This window comes from Centruroides vittatus, unplaced genomic scaffold (assembly GCF_030686945.1).
Source record: "Centruroides vittatus isolate TY-2023 unplaced genomic scaffold, ASM3068694v2 contig_2073, whole genome shotgun sequence".
In the NCBI taxonomy this organism is placed as follows: domain Eukaryota; kingdom Metazoa; phylum Arthropoda; class Arachnida; order Scorpiones; family Buthidae; genus Centruroides; species Centruroides vittatus.
Window position 1 is genome coordinate 373,853 of NW_027121287.1, and position 25,529 is coordinate 399,381.

At 32.7% G+C, this 25,529-nt stretch overlaps 1 protein-coding gene across 1 annotated transcript in view; it reads left to right on the plus strand.

The window, feature by feature from the left end:
* The window catches only part of LOC136970640 (replication protein A 32 kDa subunit-like), a 43,710-nt gene that overhangs the window by 7,520 nt on the left and 10,661 nt on the right, over positions 1-25,529 (plus strand). Inside the window, exons 3-5 of the mRNA XM_067265100.1 lie at positions 12,992-13,093; positions 19,922-20,038; positions 20,305-20,499. Coding sequence (XP_067121201.1) covers positions 12,992-13,093; positions 19,922-20,038; positions 20,305-20,499 — 414 coding nt within the window. The remainder of the gene's footprint in view (positions 1-12,991; positions 13,094-19,921; positions 20,039-20,304; positions 20,500-25,529) is intronic.

Sequence of the window (25,529 nt, forward strand, 5' to 3'; positions counted from 1 at the left end):
ACTCAAAATGGATAATTCCTCGACGATCCCATCGTACACACAACTGAAAATTTTTCTTCTGTGCATACTGGACTTGGGATCTGGTTTTGGCTGACCATCTTTGTTAACCCATTGTCTTTTTCAAATGACATTTTTGTATGTGATCCACTTTTCATTTCTTGTAACAATTTTAGCCGAAAAAGGTTCCTCTTTATGTCAAGAAAGCAAGGTAGCAGCTATCGACCTTCTGTCAGCCTTATTCCGTTTATCGAGGTTACGTGAAACCCAAACTCCCAGCTTGCTAACTTTTCCTAGTTTTTGGAGGTGACGATTGATGGTTGATTGGGATGTGTGCAGCCTCTCTGCTAACTCCCTTGTTGTTTGCTGTGGATTCTGCTTTAAAATGTTGTCGTCGAAGTCTGAGGAGCGGCCTGATCTTCATCTTTTAAGGACAAATCACCAGAACAGAATTTTGTGAACCACTTTCAAACTGCTCTGTCTGAAATTACTCCACTGCTGTAGACATTGCAAATCTTTTTTGCTGTTTCTGTAGAATTATTGACGAGTTTAAACTTCCACAACATGATATGGTATACATGCACTTTCAAATGTTCTATTTTAAATGGATTCCTAAACAATTTTTTATTACATTATTGACAATTAAGTGTTAAAATTTACATTTAGAGACTATTTGCTAATAGCCACTAATAAAACTCCGTTGAAGCAACACATCATTTCACAGGTATTCGACAGTCATTTACACCTACCTGCTAATGGAACTTATTTATGACTCAACCCAATACTTTTAAAATTAAGTAGAAATTAAGGTATTTGTATTTATTCTGCTGTACTTATTAAAGTTTTACAAAACTGAAACTTCAAATATCTTCTAGAAAAAATTTCAAAATTAAACAATTTTTATTATACATGTCAAATCCTTGAGTTATACAATAATTGAATTTCTTGATTTTGTTTCAATCAGCCAGAAAAATGTGGCAAAATTTCATTTTACATGATAGAATTTCAGTATAAGGTAAATCCTTTATAAAATGAGAATAAATGAAAACACTATAGTACAACTAGACTAGACCCCATCCAGCTTCCTTACTTAAACATCTGATACTCATTAACCAGCTTGTAATCTTTATAACACCATCTCTGGATACCACCTATTGTTGCAACATTTCTGTGGTAGTGAACACTACTTGTACCAGCTGACTATCTCCTTTGAGGTATGTAACCTTCTTTAATACAGCTCCTAATATAATTTTTTTTTAACTGTTATCTTGTTTATTGTTTTGTATTTCATCCACTCACCATTGTATTTACTCCACAATATTCTTCCTTAGCAATAATTATAACCTCCGGTTGCTATTTGTACTGTAATCATAATCTATCATCTGTAAAAAAAAATTTCCGATAATGTCGTCATCCAACGCATTCACTATAAAATAGTATGTTCCTTTGATGTAGTTATATAATGTATTTTTTGTATTATTTTAAACTAAACCAAACCCTAATAATTGTTACAAAAAACCAATTGTATTTTTGTTGATGCCTGTATATCAATCAATATATAATAAATACGGTCGAAGGGGGACAGACAACCTGTCCGAAACGCATACCGACGCCTAATAAACCCGTATCTCTGACTCCTGTGTAATTATTCTGACTATGTCAACATTGTGTGTGATAAGTCCACCTTAGTAGCTAAAAATTGATTCTTGTTGTCTTATATTGTAACATATTGGACCAAAAGCAATTCAAGTATCAATATAGAATTTCAGTTTAACATAGTACAGGCATTCCTCATGTAACACAGTAGTTACATTCCAAGAAAGTGCAGTGTTATGCGAATTTGTGCTATACAAAACAAAGGACTAGTGAAAAACATAGCGTTAGGTTCCAAATATTAACAAAAGTATACTACTATTTTTCATTACTATAAGAAATGCATTTATTAAAGCAATTGATAATTTATTTTTAATCGATAATTAACTAACAGTCACAATTAAAAAGTACTGTATTACATATTAAAATTACTTTTAGTTAAACGAGGGCATTTTTTTTACAAAGTATCATCATTATCTGAGCTTATTTGTTGCTCTTGATCAGAAATATCAGCAACATCTTTATTACTTTTATCATAAAAATTTTTTTATGGATGAAAAAATAAAAATTTGTTTAGTCAAGTACCAAGCTTTTTTTATTTTTTTTTCAGAATTTGTGTTCGAATACCAAATTGTTCAAGTACTGAGATACCACGGTATTTCGTTGGTTATTTTTAAGAATGGTTACTTATTTACGGCTAAAAAAGTTTATTAACACTTACCTAAAAATGTTTAAATAAACTATTAAATACAAAGATTAATCTATAAAAACAAAAGACAGGTCTTAAAGGCTAAAGTCTTAAAGCAATGACAATGACACCTGGTTGATAGGAAATATAGGACAAGGGAGAAAAAATTGCATTGTCAGTGATGACACAGTGACACAGATGCTTACTTGAATAAATAAAAAAATATCAAATAATGGATTTGCACTTAAAAACTGAAATTTTGTGCGGAGGATTTCCCAAATTCTCAAACTGTGTTGTACAAGGGATACTTATATTTTAAAATATTCTTCAGCATTTATTTTAAAATTGAGTATTTTCATTGATAAAATTACTGTTTGGCCTTATATTAACTACAATAAAACCTTACTTGTGTGGCTACCTTCTGAGTATAAAATTTCAGGCCACAAAAGTGGGGTTAGGATAAAATACAGAACTGTAATTAGAGTATTGTAAACAAATAGTAGTAAGTTATAAAATTGAATAATTAATAATAAATTTATGTAATACAGTATGTCCTTTGCAATACACAGTAATTCACACTTTCATACAGGGTAATGCATTAACCTTGAATAATTGAGTATTAAAATACAGTGAATGAAAGGTGTTTTCAGTAGGGATTTTTCAAGTAGTGTACAGTATAGTACAGAATGGAATTGTTTAGTGCCCATAGACAGAATCAATGTGTTTATGAAATGGTAGTAAAGGTTTTATTTAAAATACTGTACTTTAACCGGCAAACTCGGAAAATAAATGTATAAAACGGAAGTCAGTAAACATGCAAAAATGTCTGTTTCAAAAAGTGTTATTAATTAAACCAGATTTACACGAGGCTTATTTATATTTATATATATATATATATATATGTTACGGACAAAGTGATTAATCGGGCATTATGAATAATGATTGAAAAGGGCGCGCAGTATAATAAATATTGATTAATTTATTAAATTGACCAGTCATTATGAATACTGCTATCACCTAGTCGGGAAAAGTGATGATAATACATTGAGGCGTGATCATCCAACATACGCTAGCCAATCGGCACTCTGAGTTGCGCGTGCGTATCGCGTTTAGTACCAAATTTTAAATTGTACAACATTTTAATTTGATTAAAAAACTCCACTTATTTCATTTAGAAATGTTTATTTTTTGTGAATTATTTCAAAGTATTTTAAAAAGAATGTGTAATCTTTTAAAACTAAGTACAATTAACTATATTAATTAAATGGTAAAATTTTACCTATGTGCATCATCATCGCAGTGGTCACGATTGTTTGTGCTCCCGACTAATTCCTCCGGAGGGGAGCCACCGATTGTTTAGCGTCACTAGATATTGATACGTGTGTTCAAGAACCACCGTGAATAAATAACTAGTGATGTTAAACAATCGGTGGTTGGCCGGCGGCTCCCCTCCGGGAGGAACAGTCCGCAACCGCTGCCAAATCTGGTACTAAATGCAATACGCACGCGCAACTCAGATTCGAGTGCTGACTGGTTAGCATATGTCAGACGATCACTCCTCAATGTATTATCATCACTTTGCCCGACTAGATGATAGCAGTATTCATAATGACTGGGTCAATTTGATAAATTACAGTCAAACCTGTTTTTGTGCGGTCTTTTTCTGTGCAATTTGTTTTGTGCGATTTTTTTTTTTTTTGTGTGGTATATGAAAATTTCAATCAAATTGGAACATAATTGACTCCTGTAAAATTTTTAAAAACTCTATTGGTTGTTTTCTATGACATCAGCAGGTTTTTTCAATTTTTATTCAGTAAAATTTTTTTCTTATACGTTTATTTCGGTCCTCTCTTATTTTAATAGCATAAAAACCATAAATATTATGTTATATTTGAACAGATGCGGTAAGTTAGCTCCCCTCCAGCTTTAGACTGCAGGTGTGAAATTTCAGGTCTTGTTAAATGAAATAACACTTCCTGCAGCTATATTTATCAAATAAAATCATTATTTAACGATTATTTTTAACTTTTTAATGTTAGATTTGTATTTAAGTGGAAATAATTAATTAATATAAAAATTAAAATTCTTAGAGGATTTTTTCCCCATTAGGTGTTGCAGAAAAAGGCCCAAGGAGTTAAAAAAGCAATTCCTAGTTATTTCGTACGGTTTCGAGTTATTTTCTACCTGAGACTTTTTTTATGTGGTCCCTATCCCCCGCATAAAAACAGGTTTGACTGTACTTAAATTTATTATAATGCCCGATTTTGTTAGTCATTATTCATAATGCCCATATTAATCACTTTGTCCATAATTATATAATATATATATATATATATTTTATGTTGAATGTTGTGAATGATGTAGACAAGGGATAGTGAACCTTTTTGAGCCTGTGTGCCATATAGTAAGCATACTTAGCTTTAAAGATGTTTATGCATGTCAATGTTTTAGACTTTGAATAACAATATTTAAAGAAATTAAATGTATTTGCTTTAATTAGAATAAATGTAAAATAGCTGATTGAGAAAAAGGATGATCCGGTGACAAACCAAAAGAATGATTGAAAAAGACAGATGATAAATCGAAATTGTATGATATGTTACATTCCAGATGCTTTCTCCTTATGTGCCACAATTTGTCACCCCTGATGTAGACCGATCATTACTGATTTTTACATAGTTATAATTTTACAAAATATAATGAGATTTTGTATAAAATTATTGTCTATTGAACAAATATATAATTGTCTTTCTTCTTATCAAATTGTGGAGATAAAATTAATTTGTAAGGTAATTTAAATATGTATGGTGGATGTCACACCAACAATTGTTCTAACTCAAGAGAAAAATTCACACAAAAGGCATTAAGGAATGTTTTATTTTCCTGCGAGCACTTTCGACATAGTAATGCACGTCGTCCTCTGGCAGTAATAGAATCAGATTTTGAATGGATTTTTAAAATTGAAATAATAACGGGATTAGCCGTTTTGAACATAACAACTTTAAGAATAAGAAAGTTTAAAACATTAACTTGAAAAATGCATAATGTCGACGTACATGCGTCTTGATATACATAGAATGTGGTAAACGCATTAGTCGTTTGGAACGTTCCTTAAAACGTTTCTTAATGCCTTTTATGTGAATTTTTTTCTTGAGTTAAAATTAATTTGTCAACTGTAACTGAAAATTTTATTTTATTTGAATATTGTCTATCAGAGGGATCTTGGCAGACTATTCCAAAACTATAGCAATAAAACTCAATTTTATTTAAAGCACTTTAAATGATATATTGCATTCAGGATTGCAGAGTTTTTCTGCTCTGTTGGCCATATAAACAAGGATAAATATCACTTTAGATCACTCCTGTCTTGGCCACATAAGTGAGGTCAAGGTGGCCACCAATATGGAGTTTGATTTATATTCATATTTATGCAGTTTTATTGGGGAATTTCAGGGGTGGCCACAAAACAAGCTTTACTGTACTATGATGCTGTAATTGCATTGTTACTGCTTTCAATTTATAATACTTGTTTAAAGAGATGTGATGTAGTACAAATAGAGAATTCCAATTTTGTCAAATTCACTAAACCTAGTTTGATATTAGAAAATTTATTTTAAAAAGTAAATACAAATAAAATCAAGCTTTGATAATGGATTTTTTTGAGATAAGGTCATCATCAATAGCTTTGGTAAAATAATCAGAAAGAACTTGGATTAAAGAAATTAACAACAGAAGTGGCAAATAATTTTCAATTAAAAAAACAGAAGTGGAAAATTGTTTTATTATTATTATGTTGGGTTTTGTGAGTTTTACTCGGTTGACACTAGTGGCCGTATACTATGCCAGACCAAAGTCAAGGCATAGTAACCAAAATAAAATTTAAAAAGTGTGTCAGTGTGTGTATCTGTATTCAGGAATTTCCTAACAATGTGACATGTATATTTATCTTTATAATCTAAAACTGTGCCTCGTACTTTATTGCTTCAAAAACAATTGAGTGTTACGAATTAAGACACTTGGCGGTTTTTTCATCTTTTATTCGGTTGAACTGAATAAAAGATGAAAAAACTGCCAAGTGTCTTAATTCGTAACACTCAATTGTTTTTTAAGCAACAAAAAAATGAAAACAGCACCTTTTTACAAGAATCCAGCAACAAATTTAATCGTAAAAACGTTTTCAACTGATTTGATCAGATTTGAAAATAAAAAGGACAAACTAATAATTCAAATTTACAAAATCCTTTTTTTATTTTTTATTTTTTAAGCAACAGATATGACATGTATTCAATATAGTGGCCTTCTGTAGTGTGATGTATGTGTTTCTATTCAATTGTAATGTTCCCAGGCTTTGTGTAGTGTGTGTGGTATCACACCTGTAGAGGAGAAAACAACAGGTACAATAAGCACCCTATCCATCCTCCACAGATGCCTTATTTCCTGGGTGAGTTCTGTGTACTTGCTGATTTTTTCAGTGCATGCATTTTGTATATTGTGAGTGTTTGGAATGGATATGTCTATAATGTATGTGATTTTATTGTGTTTGTCAATGAGTGTGATGTCTGGTCTGTTGTGGTAAATTGCATCATCTGTGATTATGGCTCTCGTAGTACATTTTGTGTGTGTTGTTTTCCAATACTGTCTGTGGGATGTATTTGTAGTATGGTTTGTGGATGTCTAATAATTTGTGTTTCTTTGCAAGCTCTTGGTGTATTATATTTGCCACTTGATTATGTCTGTGTAAATAATCTGTCTGTGCCAAGAGCTTGCAATCAAAGTGATATGTTGTATAGTTTCTGGCATGATGTGACATTTTCTGCATGTGTCATTTGTGAGTGTTGTATCTCTGAGTATGTGTTTTCTGTAGTTTTTAGTATTTATGACCTGATCCTGTATGGCAATCATGAATCCTTCTGTCTCCCCAAAGAGGCATCCCCAATCTAACCAGCTGTTTGACGCAGTTTTGTCAACAAAATCCTGGGCCAGGTTGTAGGGATCCTACCATGGAGTGCCTTTTGAGCCCACGATTGCTTAATGGTGTCTATGCTTTTTATATGTTGTGTTGTGTCCATATGTTGCGAGTGTAAATTTAATGGTGTGTTTTTTGAGTCTGCTAGTTACTGCTTTATGTAACTGATGTTTCTTGTTTAATGTAGAAAAACTCTCGCAGTGACTGTATTTGTTTGTAGTGAAGGTTAACTTTGTCAATCAGGCTATGTCCATCTTTACGTGGAAGGGTTAATCTTTCTATGGCGGATTTAGGATGATGTTTATGCTTAGTAAGTGTTGTTCCTGTTTTCCTTTGGAGTTGCTCGAGATCTGTGTGAGTCCAATGTATAACTCCAAAAGAATATGTGAGTACTGGGATGACATACGTGTTTATTGCTTTAACTGTGTGTTTTGCATTTAACTGTGTTCTGAGAATAGCATTTAACCTACTTTGGTATTCTTTAATTAATCTTTGCTTTATTTGTTAGGTGTTTAGCTAGTTCCTGGTGCATTGATGTAAACTTTTTGTACCAGAAATTGTGAATGTTGTGTACACCAGGTGTCTTCCAATTGTGTGTTCTGTTAACAGTGTATTGGGCATCGTGTATGTTTATTTAAGCACAGGGCATAGTGGTATGTTGTAGTTTTTGTTCTCCTCCTTGATCCAGCCTGCATCATCATTGTGTGTGACAGCACTGGACCAAAGAGAAGACCAATATGTGAGTTCTTCTTCTGTTGGTGTGCCACTGTGCTGTGTATCAGTGTTTGTTTTGTTACTAATTTGTCTGTAAAAGAGTTTTTCATTGTTTGTAAATAATTTATTTTGTTGTTTTCGTAGTGTACAGTACAGGTTTTGTATTGTTTGAGTCTATGTGCTTTGGCTGCAAGTTTTTGTTTTAGTGTATCAATGTATTCTGTAATGTGTTTTCATTTTTTTTTGAAAATGTTTTTGAGTTATTTCTTTAATTTGGGTGTTAAGTTGTTTTTAGTGTATTGTGTCAGCCTGCCTAATTGCTGTCTAATGTCATTTATTTTTGTTTCTATTCGCTGCTAGGCAGGCTTGTGATAGAATTGTGTTTTCTGTGTATCTGTCTGCGATTGTATTTTCAGTCCATGTTGTGTCACTGCTGTGACTGCCCAGCATAAACTAATGTATGAATGTCTGAGAGTGTAGAAATTGAATGAATGTAGTGTGGTATCAAGTGAATGTTTACATAATTTAGTGTTTTTCCTACTTGCTTTGACGTGTTGATTTTTGGTAATCATGGTCTTTCTGTAAGATCTGTGCTTGTATATTTAGTGAATGTTTCCTGAAATATAAGTGAGAACATATTAACTAAATCTATGTCTATGTTATCAGTGGTGGATGAGGATGTGTCTGTAGTATTAGTAGTAGTTGTTGTGTGTGTGCTGTAATCAGTGCTTGTTGCTAGATTATCCTGACAGGTTACGTGATCTTCATTAATGTTAAATGTTTTTGTCTGTTGTATTTGATCAGCAACCTGTTGTTTGTGGGATAAGGTTGTTGTGAATAATTGTTATTTTTTTGATCAACAACCCTTTGTACGGTGAGGATATTGTCGTGTGAATCTATGGTGTAGTTGTTGTCTGTACGCTGTCATGTTTGTTTCAAGTCTTGTGATGGTGTAGTAAGTACGGATGATAAACGTCTTCATTTCCACAGTCCATTTCATCCGTTGGCATGGTTTTCCAGCATTTGTGGTCTGTGGATGCATTGCCACAGAAACACCAGGGCTGGGTTGGTTCCTCACATCTGTTGAGGGCATTGCAGTAGCTATGCTTGGGCCAGTGCTGCTTACGCCACCGGTAACAAGGGAGACTGCGGCCTATTTTTCAAACGTGAACCTCTGCCTAACCTATAAATGTGGTCCTTGTTAACCCAGGCAACGTCTGAGCCGGTATCACACTTTGATCTGGTTACTACCATGATAAATACTACTTTGCAGAATGTGGGTGTGGTCACTCTTAGCTTCATTTCTCCCCATAGATCCCTTACTGGCATGGGTGACCCTACCAGGAACTTGTGCTCCAACCTGCATCGATTGCCCTATGGATCGGTAAAATTACTGGGCTCTCCCACCACGACCAGGTGGTAACCACGAGAGAGTTATTATTATTGTTAACAAGTGAAGAAAATACAGAATGAAATTTTATTTTCATTTATAATCCTTAATAAAAAAAAGATAATTACAGTAGAGCATTGATTATCTGACTCAATTGGGGACTGGGATTGATCAGATAATTGAAAAAATGGATAACCGAAAGTATGAAAAAATACATTATTAGTATAGTATATTAGTATATCCCATGTAATTAGTATATTAGTATATTGCTATTAACCTAGTTCGCATTGAATTTTCATTGATGTTAAGCCTAACAAAATTTTTTTTAAATAATAATCGTCACTATTGTATCGTTAAAAATTATTTCTTTATTTTGCACAAAATAAATACAAAAATAAAGAAAAAAATTGAAAATTAAGCCTGGTTTAAATACTGGCCTCCCTTTCATGGTCGAGCCAATATTACCAGCTAAAACATGCAAACATTTAACAAAAATAATGTTAAAGTAGCCAAGACATAGCCAAATATTGTAGCGCCACATCACTATCGTACACTCGAATTTGCAGACTAGAACGCGGTCGGTTAACCGACGTGACGGTCGATCGGGGGTCGGATAATTGATGCTCTACTGTATTTTGAAATTATTCTACTAGTCTCAACTGTTCTATTAAAAATGAATGATCAATATTTGGGTTTTTATATATTTCAAAATACTACAATTATTGTTTTAAATTATGATATTCACATACACAAGCAAGTTTTAAAACATAATATAATACAATTTGGTAGTTTATATATTAGCTTGGTATTTAGGAAAAATAAATTTAAAGCAACTTAGTTATCTCTTCTATTTATTTTTTTATTAGATGTAAATTTGATTAAAAAAATCTTTCAGTTTTTTATTTTATGGTGATTATCGGATAATATTTTGAAATCATTGAACTTGTTGATCAAAGTTAAATGCATTTATGGTTTCTATGGAACAACAAAATAGCCAATCTAAATTTCATCCAGCAAATTATTTATTGGGAAATAAAGTATCTTGATGATGATCACTAAGTGATCTCAGATTTACTTATGGCTAAAAAACGGTCTTACATTTCCATAAAGTTTATTTATCTTGAAAAACTTTAAGCCATGTCAAGAAAATTTGGTAATAGTTCAAATGATGTTAAGTGGCTGAATAGAAATTCATTTCTATTTAATTGTATATGTCAGTATTATATAGTAAATAAACTTTTACAAACATCACTTATTTCAAAATTTATGAAGAAAAAAAAATGTAGTGTTCAAGAATTTAATACAGAAATTTTTAACATGAAAACATACAAGTGTAAAATAATATAATAAGTTTTATGTTGTTCTTAATTCAGTGATGTAAGTTTTTGCAAGGTTCATTATGATCTGTAATGATTCCATAAATCACTATACAAAATCTTGACTTACAAAACACATTTTGGATGTTTAATAAGTTTTTACATTTATTTATATGAAATAAAGTCATATAAATTGGTATTAATTTTTTTATAATGTCCAAAATAACTAACATTCTAAATTAAAAGTGTTGTATATATCTCTGAAGATACGAGGATGAGTCAAAAGTAACCTTAATTATTTTTAAGTGTTTTTATTTGTTGTCAAAATATACATACATACAAATAAAAACACTTCATCCTTTTTTAACCTAAGTTCTGCATTTTTAATACATGTGCCTGTGCTTCACTGGTACTTGGATTCCACAAGAAAACAAAATCTTTTGGTTAACTGCACAGCCACTCATACACCAATGTTTTCACCTCATTACCTGTACTGAATTTTTGCCACCAAAAACCTACTCGAGTTGTCCGAAGATATGATAATCACTCGGTGTGAGGTCGGGGAAATGGGAAGGATATGGAAAACACCCCGTAGCCCTCCTATAGATATGTAGATCCAAAATTTTTTGGACTGTCGTACGAGATGTGTGTGGCTATACATTATCTTGCTGTAACACTATACCAGAACTGATCAAACCACGATGTTTGGATCTTATTGCAGGTTTCAAATGATTCTGAAGCAAGTTACAATACGCTGTACTGTTCACTGATAATCCTCTGGGTATATAATGTTCTAGAATTTAATCCTTATAAAAGTGAAACACCTCCAATGGGTAGCTACTACCCATGGATACCAAAAGAACCTGATTTGGAATATAGCCTGGGCCCTCTGTAACAACATACAGCCCATAAGTACGTGCAACACATAACTTATCATTCTTGATCACCATCATATACTACCAATATATAAAGAAATACAAAACACAGGGCTATACAATTAACATTCAGATACAGCTGTACCATCGTTTAAAAACGTTAATTTAATATCATTAAAAACGGGAAGAATTGTAACAACTTGCTCGGAATTTCGGGGGTTTACAAGGAGTTTTCTTATGAGAGACAATAGATTTGGCAACAACCCGGAATATGTAGGCTCAACCTTATGCTCACTCAAAGTTAGAATAGTGAAATGCAGGTACTTCTCACCGAGTTCCATTCCGACGACTACGTCGTTAAGCAAATTGGTCGTTAAGCATGGAGCTTGCGCCGGGAATATAGGATCGTTGTAAAATTATACAAATTATGCAACAAACTTCAAATTTATTCATAAAAAGACTATTATAGTACGCATTAGTGCACATGTCACCATTCGCCACTGATCGACACTCAAGCTGAGAAAGGGGATTCCCCAAATTGCAGGTCAAAACTCGATTGATTGTAAGTGTGAGTGGTCGTTAAGCAGATAGGTCGTAAAGTGAGGAGTACCTGTACAAATATGATATAAATAAAAAGAAAAACACTGTGCTCTGGCCACTATGCATCCGATAACGATGTGCATGCCCTACTCGGAGAGGCAACTATCATCAAAACACGTAGGCATCCCAAGTACATAAAAACCCTGGAGACCATAGAAATTTTTAAATCGGAGAACAAAGGCTACTGTATCAACTTTAAAGAGGATCAACATCTGTTGTGTGCTTGAAAACATCGTGCAGGAGAACAATGATGCAATCACGTTATATGCTCATGATAGTATACGGAATATGTCAGTTTTTTAATATATTTTAAGGTTTATTTTTATACTTTTCCTGTAGTTACGTTGTTATTGTGTAATTTCAATATTTTATGTATTCAAGTTAACATATTTTGAAAAAACAGAAAATATTCGAAAATGTTTGTCTTCAAACTTTATTTATTATTAAACAGTACTGGAAACAAAAAAAGGCTCTAAGTTGAATGAGGTTTTATCAGAAAATAATTATTTGGCAAAGCAGATTTAAACGTGATACGTTATAAGTTCTTATGATCATTTCTACATTTATAAGTCTTCAATAGTATAGTCTTTAAACAGACCACACTGGATGACTCACACTGTAGCTATGCCACTGATGTCATATATGATAATTACTCATCATTTTTAGGAATTACTTATTTAAACAAGATTTAATAAACTGTTTTGTAATTGAATGCAATGTTAAAGAAACTTTTCAGTATTATCGAGCATGATTATAAATATTGAATTTGAATAACTTCAATAAATCATTATTAAAAATGGGTTTCTTAATTTTAACTTAATCTTATGTTTAATATAATAATTATAATTTCAGGTTGATAGAGTAAATAATGTAGTGCCTTGTACCATTGCGCAAATCTTGAAAGCACCGGATATGGATGAACATATGAAAATTGGAAGCATGTCTGCTCATATTGTATGCTATAAGTTATATTTATTTTATTTTATTTTTTTAAATTTTATTATATTACTGGAAAATCAGTTTTTTTTAACTTATTGAAAATTAAATTAAAATATTATAAGAGTAGGTTGTGTAATAAATTAAATTTGTACATTTATAAACATCTCAAAGCCCGATGATTATATTAAAGCCAAATGATTACCAGATTAAATTGGATTACATTACCACTGCTGATAATTATTAAATACAGTAGTGCCTTCCTTGTACTTCAAATTTTATTCATTCCGGGAGGTCGTCCAAATTCCAAATCATTTGAAGTCCGAAGCAATTTTCCCATAAATAATGGAAAGTAAACTAATTCGTTTCCTGACCCCAAATATTACCCATTTTGATCAACTTAAAAAACTACTAATACACATTATTTAATGTAAAAATATGACAATTACATGCTTTAATCAATAAATTAAAATTTAGAAACAGTAAATAAAATATGTAAATGATTTATAATAAAATGAAAATTGCATTTCTGGTTGCACACGACTTTGGCATCTTAAACATCACAGCCAGATTCACCACACATGTACTGCTTTCATGTTTCATGATAGGTTTCTTTTTATTTTCAATTGTCTATACTACAACCTTCCTTTTAAACTTTGTTGCTTCCACACCCTTTTCAGAATACATAGTTAATTAGTAAAAGTTATGTTGAGTTGAATAGAAAGTTTGTGCTTATTTTTAACAGCTGTCATTACTTAACATAGTTGTGTGATTTAATTGTAACAGTCATGAAATTTAATGTATTGTTAATGAGAAATTGTATTCATATCTTCCATTCCAAACCTAATAACCGGTGCAAACAATTATATTTCTGGCTAACGTTTTCGGTCCCTCCACTGAGACCTTCCTCAAGCCTATATTACTTCCTACACGATCTTTTTCCAAAACGATTTTCGAACAATCGAACCTTTAAAATTTTCCGTTATGCACGTGCTTCCCGATTAAATTGAAAAAAAAAAAAAAAAATTGAACAATTCTGATTCAAAGCGTTGAAAAACTTCCGTAAATCTTCCAAATCCTAACGCTTTAATCATATAACCAATCGTATGCAAATTAAGACCGCTCCATCCTTCCTCTAAAAGTATCTTGCCATCCCTTTTTTTACGATGCCATATACATTCTTTTTCTAACATTTTATCACTTCCACCAAACTGCCCCTCTCTTACTTCGTTAAACTTCCCGTTCATTTATTCCGTGTCGTCTTTTTGCAACAGGGCCTGCCAAGCCATCGATAACCTCATTTCATCTTTTGCGTTTATTGGCAGTGACGACTGGAACGCTTTACAAATTTCTATCTGTTCTAACCATCTAATATGCTCCGTATGCGTGGTGGTGGCCAGCAATTTTGCAGCTTTAAAGTCCGGAATGATTTCCGGATCCAATGCATAAACCGTCAAGGAGATGGTATTTCTCCCATTCTCAACCCAGGAAGCTGTACGGAAAGAAATCGAATATCTGAGTGAAGTGGCAAAAAGCCACGGCTACGGCAGGTTGGTACCACAACTAGATAAAGATTATGTAAATGCCAGCAATCGGAATCCACCTGAGAATAGGAATAAGGAAAAGAAAATCGTACCGATTTCGTACAACCCGTGCTTGGAACAGTTATATAGAAGGATTGCGAAAAGGCAAGGGGTAGGCATAGCATACAGGAGATGCCCCTCTATGATGCAAATACTAAGGAATGACAAGGATAGACCGGATAAGGACAAACTTCCGGGGGTATACGCTATTCCATTAGCCGATAATCGATGTAATAGAGAATTGGTATACATCGGATCCACAAAAAGGGCTATGGAAGTTCGAATAAGGGAACACCAGAAGGACGTTGAGAATGGGAGAAATACCATCTCCTTGACGGTTTATGCATTGGATCCGGAAATCATTCCGGACTTTAAAGCTGCAAAATTGCTGGCCACCACCACGCATACGGAGCATATTAGATGGTTAGAACAGATAGAAATTTGTAAAGCGTTCCAGTCGTCACTGCCAATAAACGCAAAAGATGAAATGAGGTTATCGATGGCTTGGCAGGCCCTGTTGCAAAAAGACGACACGGAATAAATGAATGGGAAGTTTAACGAAGTAAGAGAGGGGCAGTTTGGTGGAAGTGATAAAATGTTAGAAAAAGAATGTATATGGCATCGTAAAAAAAGGGATGGCAAGATACTTTTAGAGGAAGGATGGAGCGGTCTTAATTTGCATACGATTGGTTATATGATTAAAGCGTTAGGATTTGGAAGATTTACGGAAGTTTTTCAACGCTTTGAATCAGAATTGTTCAATTTTTTTTTTTTTTTTTTTTTTTGATTTAATCGGGAAGCACGTGCATAATGGAAAATTTTAAAGGTTCGATTGTTCGAAAATCGTTTTGGAAAAAGATCATGTAGGAAGTAATATAGGCTTGAGGAAGGTCTCAGTGGAGGGACCGAAAACGTTAGCCAGTAATATAATTGTTTGCACCAGTTATTAGGTTTGGAATGGAAGATATGCTTATAGTCCGGTGTTTTTAGAGGAGTTTTATATTAGAAATTGTATTCTTTGGTTAGAAGTTTATTTTAAACTTTTTACTTTGTATTTTGTTTGAATGAAATTAAGTCGAATTGTCTTCGAATAAAAAGCATATCTGGCATGCTACTCTTTATGAATTTCAGAAGGATACAAACAATAAAAAAGATTTTTAATGTTTATGCAGAAGCTTCTCCTAAGCTTCAAATCAGTAAGTATGGTTTAAAAAGTTCCATTTGGGAAATTTTGAACTAACAGATAAACAATGTACAGGGCATTCAAAAGATGTCAACAAAGAAAAATTGCAGGAAGAAATTGTTAAAAATCAATGAAAAACACAATTTATATAACCAAACATACCAAAAAGAAGTGGAAAAAGCACTGAAAACGAACAAGTGTAATGTGTGAGAGAGAGAGAGAGCAGATGACTTGCATTTACAGCTTGAGCACATTTTTCATTTGAATTGTAATTCGAACTGTAAATAGTGCATGCACAGTTCAAATTCTGAAGCATCATTTAAAATCCAAGGGAAATTTTTGTCAAATTTAACATCGAAGGTTAGTCATTTGAAGTATGAAGTATCCCTGTGTACTGAGTAATTTGGCACTAGAGGTAAGCATAGGCACCATCTTTTATTAAATAATTATAGAAAATTCTGGAAGAAAAGAATCAGCTTGGAGTGTACTCAAACCTATAACTGCTGCTTACCACACAGATGCATTGCCAGTTACACTACCCAGACCTCTGTTCTTCACTTCCAGACATATTTCATCATTTAAATATAACCGTACTAGTTACTCGCGGCACGAGTCGGCACCCACGGTCTATAATCACCCGCTACGGCACTCGGCTGGCCATTGCTTTACTTCGGCACGGTTTAGCCCAATTTAATTAATCTGATAATCATTTGGCTTTAATGTATTAAAATTGTTATACGTTGATGAAGTGCTTAATTCCTTGAAATTTTCAGTATTTTAACTGTCATATTTATTGTCGATAATTAAGTTCTTATATGTTTTTTCAAGAAATTATCAACAAGTAAGTCAATTAAAGTTAATATTTACAATATAAGGGTTGTACTTCTCTCATGTTTATTAATCTTAAAATTATATTTACAGGTGCTCCCCTACTTACAAGCAGGTTAGGTTCCCGAGATTTTGTCATAAGTTGAAATGTTTGTAAGTCAAAAACTAACCTAGAAAGTACTGTACATATGTGTACAGAATAACTGTGTGTTGTTAGTGTTTGATCCTTTGATGTATAGTACTTACTAGAATACTTTAAACTTGTTTACCCACTCACTGCTGCTTAGTAGTGGGTGTTTCAAATGCTGTTTTTTTTTTCCACCTAATACACTTAGTTTTATAATGTCCAGTTTAATTTACATGGTAATAGAGTGACATTTGCATTTATCACCATGCATTTTTGAAGCATTAATCTTAAAAGTTTATAAAAATTGCAAATAATAGCAAAAAACAACATTACTCTGACACTATTGACTTTGACACCTCAGGGTGTGACTATGCAGATGCAAGCAAATGAATTTTTCAAGCGAGCGAGAAGAGGTGATGATTATTTACACACAAAGTAAAGGTGTTCCCATGGGAAGTCCAGTACCTGGGATCTATGCGAAATGTTGGTCAGACTATTAGAAAACATCACTCTTCTTCGCTTCCTATCCAATATGCTACTCTATAAGAGGCGATGATGTTTCGTGCATTCTGTTTCTTGCTCTCGTTTATTACGACCACATAGAGGACAGCGTGAAACATCGTTGCCTCTTCTCCTACATATTCTTGCTTGCTCGTGTCTGCATGGTTGCACCCTAACACCACCTTGCAAGCTGCAAGAGAACCTTGAAATTTTCATGAAAATGAAAATTGATGATAAGCAATAGAAATTAGTCCATGTTATTAAAAATTTATTTTTTATTACTGGCCAAAACTGATTCCAACATCACCACAAGAGCAGCAAGAGAACTCAACAATTTACGTAAAATTCAAATTTTAGACTTGTGGTCAAATTGTTTGTAATTAGAGGAGCTCCTGTACATGTATTTAATAAACAGGTGATACTTACAACAGTATTTACTTGTCTTTCTCTCCAATATTTGATTTTAAACTAACTAAATGTACATTTATTCTATATATTCGTAAACAAATTAAGGTAAAAGATTAGCAAAATCCATATTTTTTAAGAAGAAAATGTTCTTTACACCTGAAAATTCAAAAATGATTAAAGGGTAAATGCTAAATCCAAGAGTTATTTCAGTTGTCTAATTGAATTTGTATTTTTAAATCTATAATTAAAAGAAATTTTTTATATAATATTATCTGAACATTTTTATGAAATATACTGGTTTCTTGTTTAACAAACTGTTTATTAAATGGGAACTTATTTTACTATTATTAGCAATGGACTGTAGAATTTAAATTACTTATGTTATAATAAAAAACTGAATTTAAGTAGTAAGTGTGTTCTTTTATCAGTTTTCCTCCTCCTCCGCCTATAAATATAGAACATTCACTTTTCAAAGATAATTTATTGGGCTGCAATTTGAAAAAATTGTAAACCTATAAATTCCCACTGTTGTCTGTATGTCTCTCCTTAATCTCAAGAACAGAGTTAGAAAGATGAAAGTAAAGTTCCCCAAAGGAGTTAGATGAATGGCACAAGTCAATTGCTAACAGGAAAAGTACGACGTACGAAGAGAGCCACCACTAATTCGAGGCGGAGAGCATATATTTTAAATTAAATTAATTAAAAATTACAGCTTAGAATTGTGATGATGTCACAATAAATAATTGTTTTTAATTATTTTTTTGTACTTTATTGGTCATCTGGCCTTAATGTGATGGTGACTCACATAAAATAATTAGACACTTATCTTAATATTTAGCAATGGAAACCATAAAAGATGTTTAATGAAACATCTGAAGTTAAAATTTCAGTTGATACCTTATTTTTCCTTAACAAGTCTTTATTTGCAAGCTTTGCTGTGTTAGAGATGCTGCGTTAATATATTGTTTTTATACATCTAATTTCACTTTTTTCTGTCATCCATCAAATCATTTACAGAAGAATTTATGGAATTTTTTAAATATAGAAATCAGTTATTTGCATTTATATACTAGAACATTATATTTGCACATTTATTATTTATTTTTAACATTTTAGTTTGTTCTAGTGGTAGATAATCAAGAATTTACTATATTTTAAATTTGTCATTTTCTCAGAAATATTTGTTTTTGAACAAAGTGTGAGTAGCATTTATTAATGTTTGATTAAAATGTTATAGGAGAAACATTATTAAAAAGACTAAAAATTTTGAGTTTAATTCATATATTAGCTTGAGTTTTGGGAGCTATTTTTAACATTTTATTGCAGTGTTAAAATATATTGTTCTCTCCAATACTGATCAATAAAATAAAATTCTATTTATAAAAAACTATTTCTGCTAATTTTGAAGAAACATTATGAATCATTTCTGATGTCACGAGTTAATATTTTCATGTTTGCGTTGTTTGAGTTTGTTGCTGGATATATATATATCCAGTTAACAATCCACATAACAGCATATTAATATGCAATCTATGCCATTTATATCTATTTACTGCAGAGTTCAGATAATTAAATAACTAATTCTTCTTATTTTAGTTTTCATTTAAAACTTTGCTACTCATTTATATTTTCCAAAATTATTTTATGAAAAGCAATATCATCACCAAACAGATTTCATCTAATATTTTTTACAAATTCTGGCAACTGTAATTAAATATATAACATTAATGTTTTATATTTAGCCTTAGTTATTTTTCCATAAGTTAATTTGTTTTTCGCCGTTATTTCCGTTACTAAAATACAAACCAAATTCAAATTCGCAGAGTAATAAGACGACGATTTTTGCGACGTCTAATCATTTATAATGCCGACGTGCGGAGTAACTCGCCGGTAACGGATCGACAAGAAAATACGCGAAGTTAAAGTTAAGAAAATAATTAGAAAGAGATTTTTTTTAAATTGTACGTGAAAATTTTGAATCGGAATTTAAAATGTTTTATGGTTTCTGTCGTTAGATAGGGATAGGGAAATACTTCTTAAACACTTTGAATAAAAATTTTCGATTTGGTGGCTTATTTTAATTGGAAAATAGTAATATAAAGTTGTCTGCTGCTTGCTTTGGAGGATAAATGAGCTAATTTTGCAACTAAATATAACTAAATATAAAATTTTTATTTTATATTTAGTTAGAATAATTTTTTTCCTTTATATTTCAGTTAACTGTTTTAGGTATGGTGAAATCGGTTGATGAGCAGTCTACAAAGATTGTCTATACTTTAGATGATATGACAGGTGCTCCTTTGGAAGTTCAAATGTGGCTTGTGGAAAATATGGTTGGAATTCTAATTCTTTAATTTATCTTTATTTTAAAAATATTTAAATTAAACTTTGGTAACTAACTACTGTATATTATTATGATCTGCTTTATAAAATATGAAAGAAAATATTAAGTAAAATATATTTTTATTTCAAATATAAATTCTTATTTTATTTTATTCGTTTTAAATTGGCAATATGGTTTTAATTTTATTAATATACTACTCATTGAGATTTGCATTATCGCAACGAGTCGATCGTGTTTTTTTTTCTAATTGCGTAGGAAGCGACCGACGAAAACCGATCTTTGATAATGGAAAATTCTTACGTACGTGTTACCGGATCCATGCGCACCGTGAAAGGCAATAAATTATTAATTGCCTTTAAAGTATATCCCGTGAAAGAAATAAATGAAATAACAATGCATCTATTAGAAGTTTTACATACAAATATGGCTGTTGCAGTTATGGATAGTCAGGTATTTAAATAAATGACATATTAATTTTACTGTCTTTAGAAGTGATAAATTTTCGTTAAGATAAGATTTAAAATGTAATCAAACAATAATTAGGCTCCGTAAAATCTAGCTGTTTAATTTTAAGCTAATTAAAAATTAAATTTAAATTTAATACTAGAGATAGTTTAGTTCAAAATGATTCAAAAATTAATGTATTTAAAATAATGGAAAAATTTTTTAATCTGCTTATCAGTTTAATCATTAGATAATGTTTTTGAATTTATTTCCCCGAGAATTTTAAACCGTTCAATTTTAAAACTTAGAGACTCGAAACTCGTAACTCGTGTTGAGCTTCAAATCAAAGAAGAATCTGATAGTTGGTTATTTTTCTTTAACTGTTTTTGTTTTTTACAGCATTAAATTTTATCAATGTCCAAAATTTAATTTTATTGATAAATTTTTTATTAATTATTTTACAGTACTAAATAATTATTAGAAAATTAGTTTATCTAATATAAAGTTACATTTGTTTTACTGACTTATTCATTTGTCTTCTCACTGATGTGAAATGCTTGAGGAGAAGCAGATTTACAGAAAACAAAACAATACAATTGAAAAAGGATGTTAAGTAAGTTACCAAAAAATCTGAAATATCAGAGAGTAAAATTTTTTTGTTATGAAGTGTCAAGAATTGAATTTTTGATACCTGTAGAGTGCCATAGTGTTCGAACAGTCAATTAATTTCAGTACTATCTGCCTGTTTTTAAAGACGTGTCATTATTAATTTGCTTTATAGTTTATTATTTTAAAACAAAATTTTTTTTGCCTTTCCATTGACTCTCTATTAAAGTTTTTATTATTTATAGTTATTTAGTCTATATATGGGGTTTGTCTAGAACATATCAGCCATGTAATATTTAAAATAGAGACATTTATTGAAGAAGATACAAGAAATGTCGGAATCTCGGATCGGCTTCCGGTTCTCACGCTGTCGATCGGTTCACTCTCCTTGGCAGGCAGGTTACATTCGTCGTGCAAATTGTTCTCGTTATATTAACAATGGCTGGACTTTTTTTCTGGGCAGACATCATTTGTGATGAACAGTTACAAAATGCTAGGATTGAGCCACTGAAGACACTCGGGCAGAGTACCCATATATACAGTCAAATCTTGATAAAATATTCTGTTAAATAATGCCACCCTCAAAAAGCACCAATGAATATTTATGAATAGATTTTCCCTTTTGGTATCTGTGAATTGCCAAATGCATAATTTTGCATTGCAAACACCATTGTTTGCAATGCAAAATTATGCATTTGGCAAACTCAATTATGCATTAATGTGAACTCAAAGTTTAGATATAGTAACAAGGTTTGAATTCTTATTGTTTTAGGTTTCTCAGTTAGTGCCTTACTTGATTTAGTGATCATTTCAGAGGAAAACAAATCATAATGCTAAATTGAAAAGTTTGATTTTACATATAATGAATATAATGGTCATTCTGATTTTATAGGGTGTCATTCCAGTCCTTCATGCTAACAGCTACTTGGCACTAACATCTTTACTTAGCTTATTGTGGTGGCACTCAATTAATTAGTGTTCACTGCACTCAGGTTTTCTTTTAGACCCTTTAGGGAATTACAGCCTTGCAGTCTAAAAACTGCATGTCAATATTAAACATAGAGGGAGCAGTAACCTTACGTTTGCCATTCAGAGGAATTCTACCTTTCTCTACAGTTTATCTCCTCTCCCTTCTTCTACCCCCCTTTCCTCTAGTTAAACACTTTGTGTACAGCCAAGTCTTTTGTTTAAGTGATTCCAATTGATTTTTTTCTTCCACATAATTGGGAAAAAAGAATTTCACATTTTTAACTTTAGAAATAGTTTATTGCTAATATCCTCAATTTATTGTCTTAATTTAGTCAAATCTAAATGAGTTACATTCAAGTGAATTTATTTGTGTTATAAATTGCTTATTATAATATAGTTTTATCATATACAGCCATTATAGTAAAAAAAGCAGTTAGATCAACATTGCTGAAATTTATTACGAAGAGATAACAGTATTTATTTTTGATAATTATAAATTTAAACTCATTGAAAAATGGCCACATTTACGCTTTTATTTCTGATAATTTTTCTTGATAATGGTATGGATTCTTGACCAAATAAACACAGATCCTAAAAGGTAAAATAAATTTATTTTGAGGTCGGGTACAAAGACAGTCACCAGTACCGCACGTGATCAGAATGACTCTAGAGGGAGACAAAAGACTAACTCTAGGGGCACGGTAAGTGTTGCCAGGTTGGCCATATACTCCCTCACCAGTGACAATGCTCAGGAACTTAGAAGAGAAATGTAGTTTGCCCAGAATGAGTTGTAGTGGGTAAGGTGCCTGGTTTTGTGTGGTCTCATCTGGTAGGTGATCATTTTTGTCCACGGGTCAATTGTCATTGTTGGGGAATGGCAGAGAGGTGGTCATATCTTTCAGGGAAAAAAAGCAGGTTTGAGGCGGTCGATTGAAACAGTTTGATTTCCTTGAGGTGTATCTAAATCAAAGTGTTTATCTGAGTGTCGTAGGACACGGAAGGGGCCGTCATAGATTGGTTGTAATGGTTTGTATGAGGCATCACGGTGCATAAAAACGTGTGTGGCAGTCATCAAGTCAGGGTGTAAAAAAATATTTTTAGAGTGGTGGACGTCTCTGACCGGGCGGATTGACCTCATATGATCCTTCAACCTGCAGATAAAGGTAGGTAAGTCGTTGGCAGGAGTAGTCTCAAGGTCAGCGAGGAGATCAGAAGGCAGTGCAATGGGTTCACCATATGTGATCTCTACTGCTGTAGTGTTGTAGTTGGGATCTTAGCCCCAAGAGGATGGTTAGGAGTTTAGCAACCAAACTATCGGTGAGCTGAGTTCTCAGCAAGGACTTGAACTGACAATGCCACCGTCCAATCTTTCTGTTTGCAGCTGGGTGGTATGCCATTGTCTTAATGTGGTTAATTCCCAGGGCTGTGGTGAGATCAGCAAAAAGTTGGCATTCAAACTGGTGAGTGGTTATAATGCATGGTATGCCAAAGCATGCAATCCATGTAGAAAGGATTACATTGGTAGTCTCAGCTGAGATGTCCATCACTGGTATGGCTTATGGCCAACATGAAAATTGATTTATGATTGTAACTAGATAAGTAAAACCATGGCAAGATGGCAAGGGGCCCGCTATATCCATATTTATATGAAAAAAATGGCAATCGACTTGGCAGTAGGTCCCCACTGCACTGTTAGTGTGTCTTCCCACTTTGACTCTGACAATGGATGCAGGTTTTAGCCCACAATCTGACATCTTTTCTTACTGATGGCCAAATAAAGCATTTGCTGGCCAGATCCACTGAACCCCTTATTCCTGGGTGCACTAAACCAGGTAGGGAAATGAAAACTAGCCAGCAGTACTGTTCAAGTACATAAGGCATGTATTTACTGGTTGAGATGTCACATATCACTTCAATTCCGTTTTCGAGGCAAACCTTTTGAAATTTCATCGAACATGTTTGCATACCATTCACCAAATACAATATCAAACAAATTAGCCGTTTGTTCAATATCGTTAATACTTGTAGATGTCTATTTCACATAGACAAAAATGTTCATAGTAAGAATTTTTCTGTTTTGTTATGAACTGGCGATGGTTTATTTGGTGAGTGGTATATTAACAATTACCCAGTTTTTAGAATATATTAAACGTATTTGCCACTGTTGAAGTTGAGCGAGCTCTTTGTCCACAGCTTGTGCAGCAGCAATATCTTCCAGGGGTATGCCTGTTGGTAGAGAAATAGAGCCAATTCTTGAGCAGACATCTGCTGCTATGTTGTCCTTCCCTGGTATGTACCAAATATCTGTGGTAAATTGGCCTATGTAGTCTAAATAACAGAGTTGATGAGGGGATGCCTTATTCAAACACTGCTGGAATTTGTAGGTTAGGGCTTATGATCGGTATACAGTCAAACCTGTTTTTATGCGCTCTTTTTATGTGCGATTTTTTTAATGCGAATTTTTAATTTGTGCGGTATAGTTGGCGACTAGTCTCGTGCGATTCGTCATGTCTTACGTTGACTTATTATAGCTAAATAAACTTATTATAGCATAAATGCACTTATTATAGTAATATTATTGCATGAATATGCGAAAAATGAAATAATTTACTTTTTAAGTCAACAAAACACCACCTGGACAAAAATATGTAAAACAGACGATAGACCAGACGATGCAGTCAAGTGCTGACATCTGTTGTCAATAAATTCTATTTCGTACGGTTTTGAGTTATTTTCTATGTGAGACTTTTTTTTATGCGGTCCCTGTTGACCGCATAAAAAAAAATATTTTTTAATTGTGTCGCGAAAACTATTATTTACAGCCATTCGTGAAGTTTCGTGAGGTTTTTTTTAATGCGGTCCCTATCCCCCGCATAAAAACAGGTTTGACTGTATATTGTGAAATTCCTTCCTTTTAAGATGTGGCTGAAATATGTCACTGCTGAATATACCGCTAAGAGTTCATGGTCATGTGTGCTATAGTTGGCCTGGGTTTAGTTAGTGCCTTAGAAAAGAAGCCCAGAGGTTTGAGGATGGAATTATTCTTTTGTTAAAGAACTGCTCCTATTGAAAAGTCTGATGCATCCACCATCAGCATTATTGGAAAGTCAGTGAAGCCAAGAGGACAGTACTTGCTTGCCTTTGAACAACTCAAAGAGCAACTAGCAGATTGAATCTGGGAGAGCAACGAGATTGAATCTGGGGTCCATTGCACTTTTCATTTGTCTCTCTTCCTGGTGTCTTTGCACAAATCAAAGAAAGCTTGTTGCATGCAAGCTGTGTTGGAAAGTGAACGTCTGTAAAAGTTGACCAGCCCTAGAAATTTTCGAAGGTATGGTATCTAGACATGGAAAATTCCAGATGGTTTGAACTCATTTGGGCAAGGGAATAATTCCTGCTTGGGAGACATTATAGCCCAAGAAGGAAACCTCCAACACACCAAAAACACACTTTGACAGGTT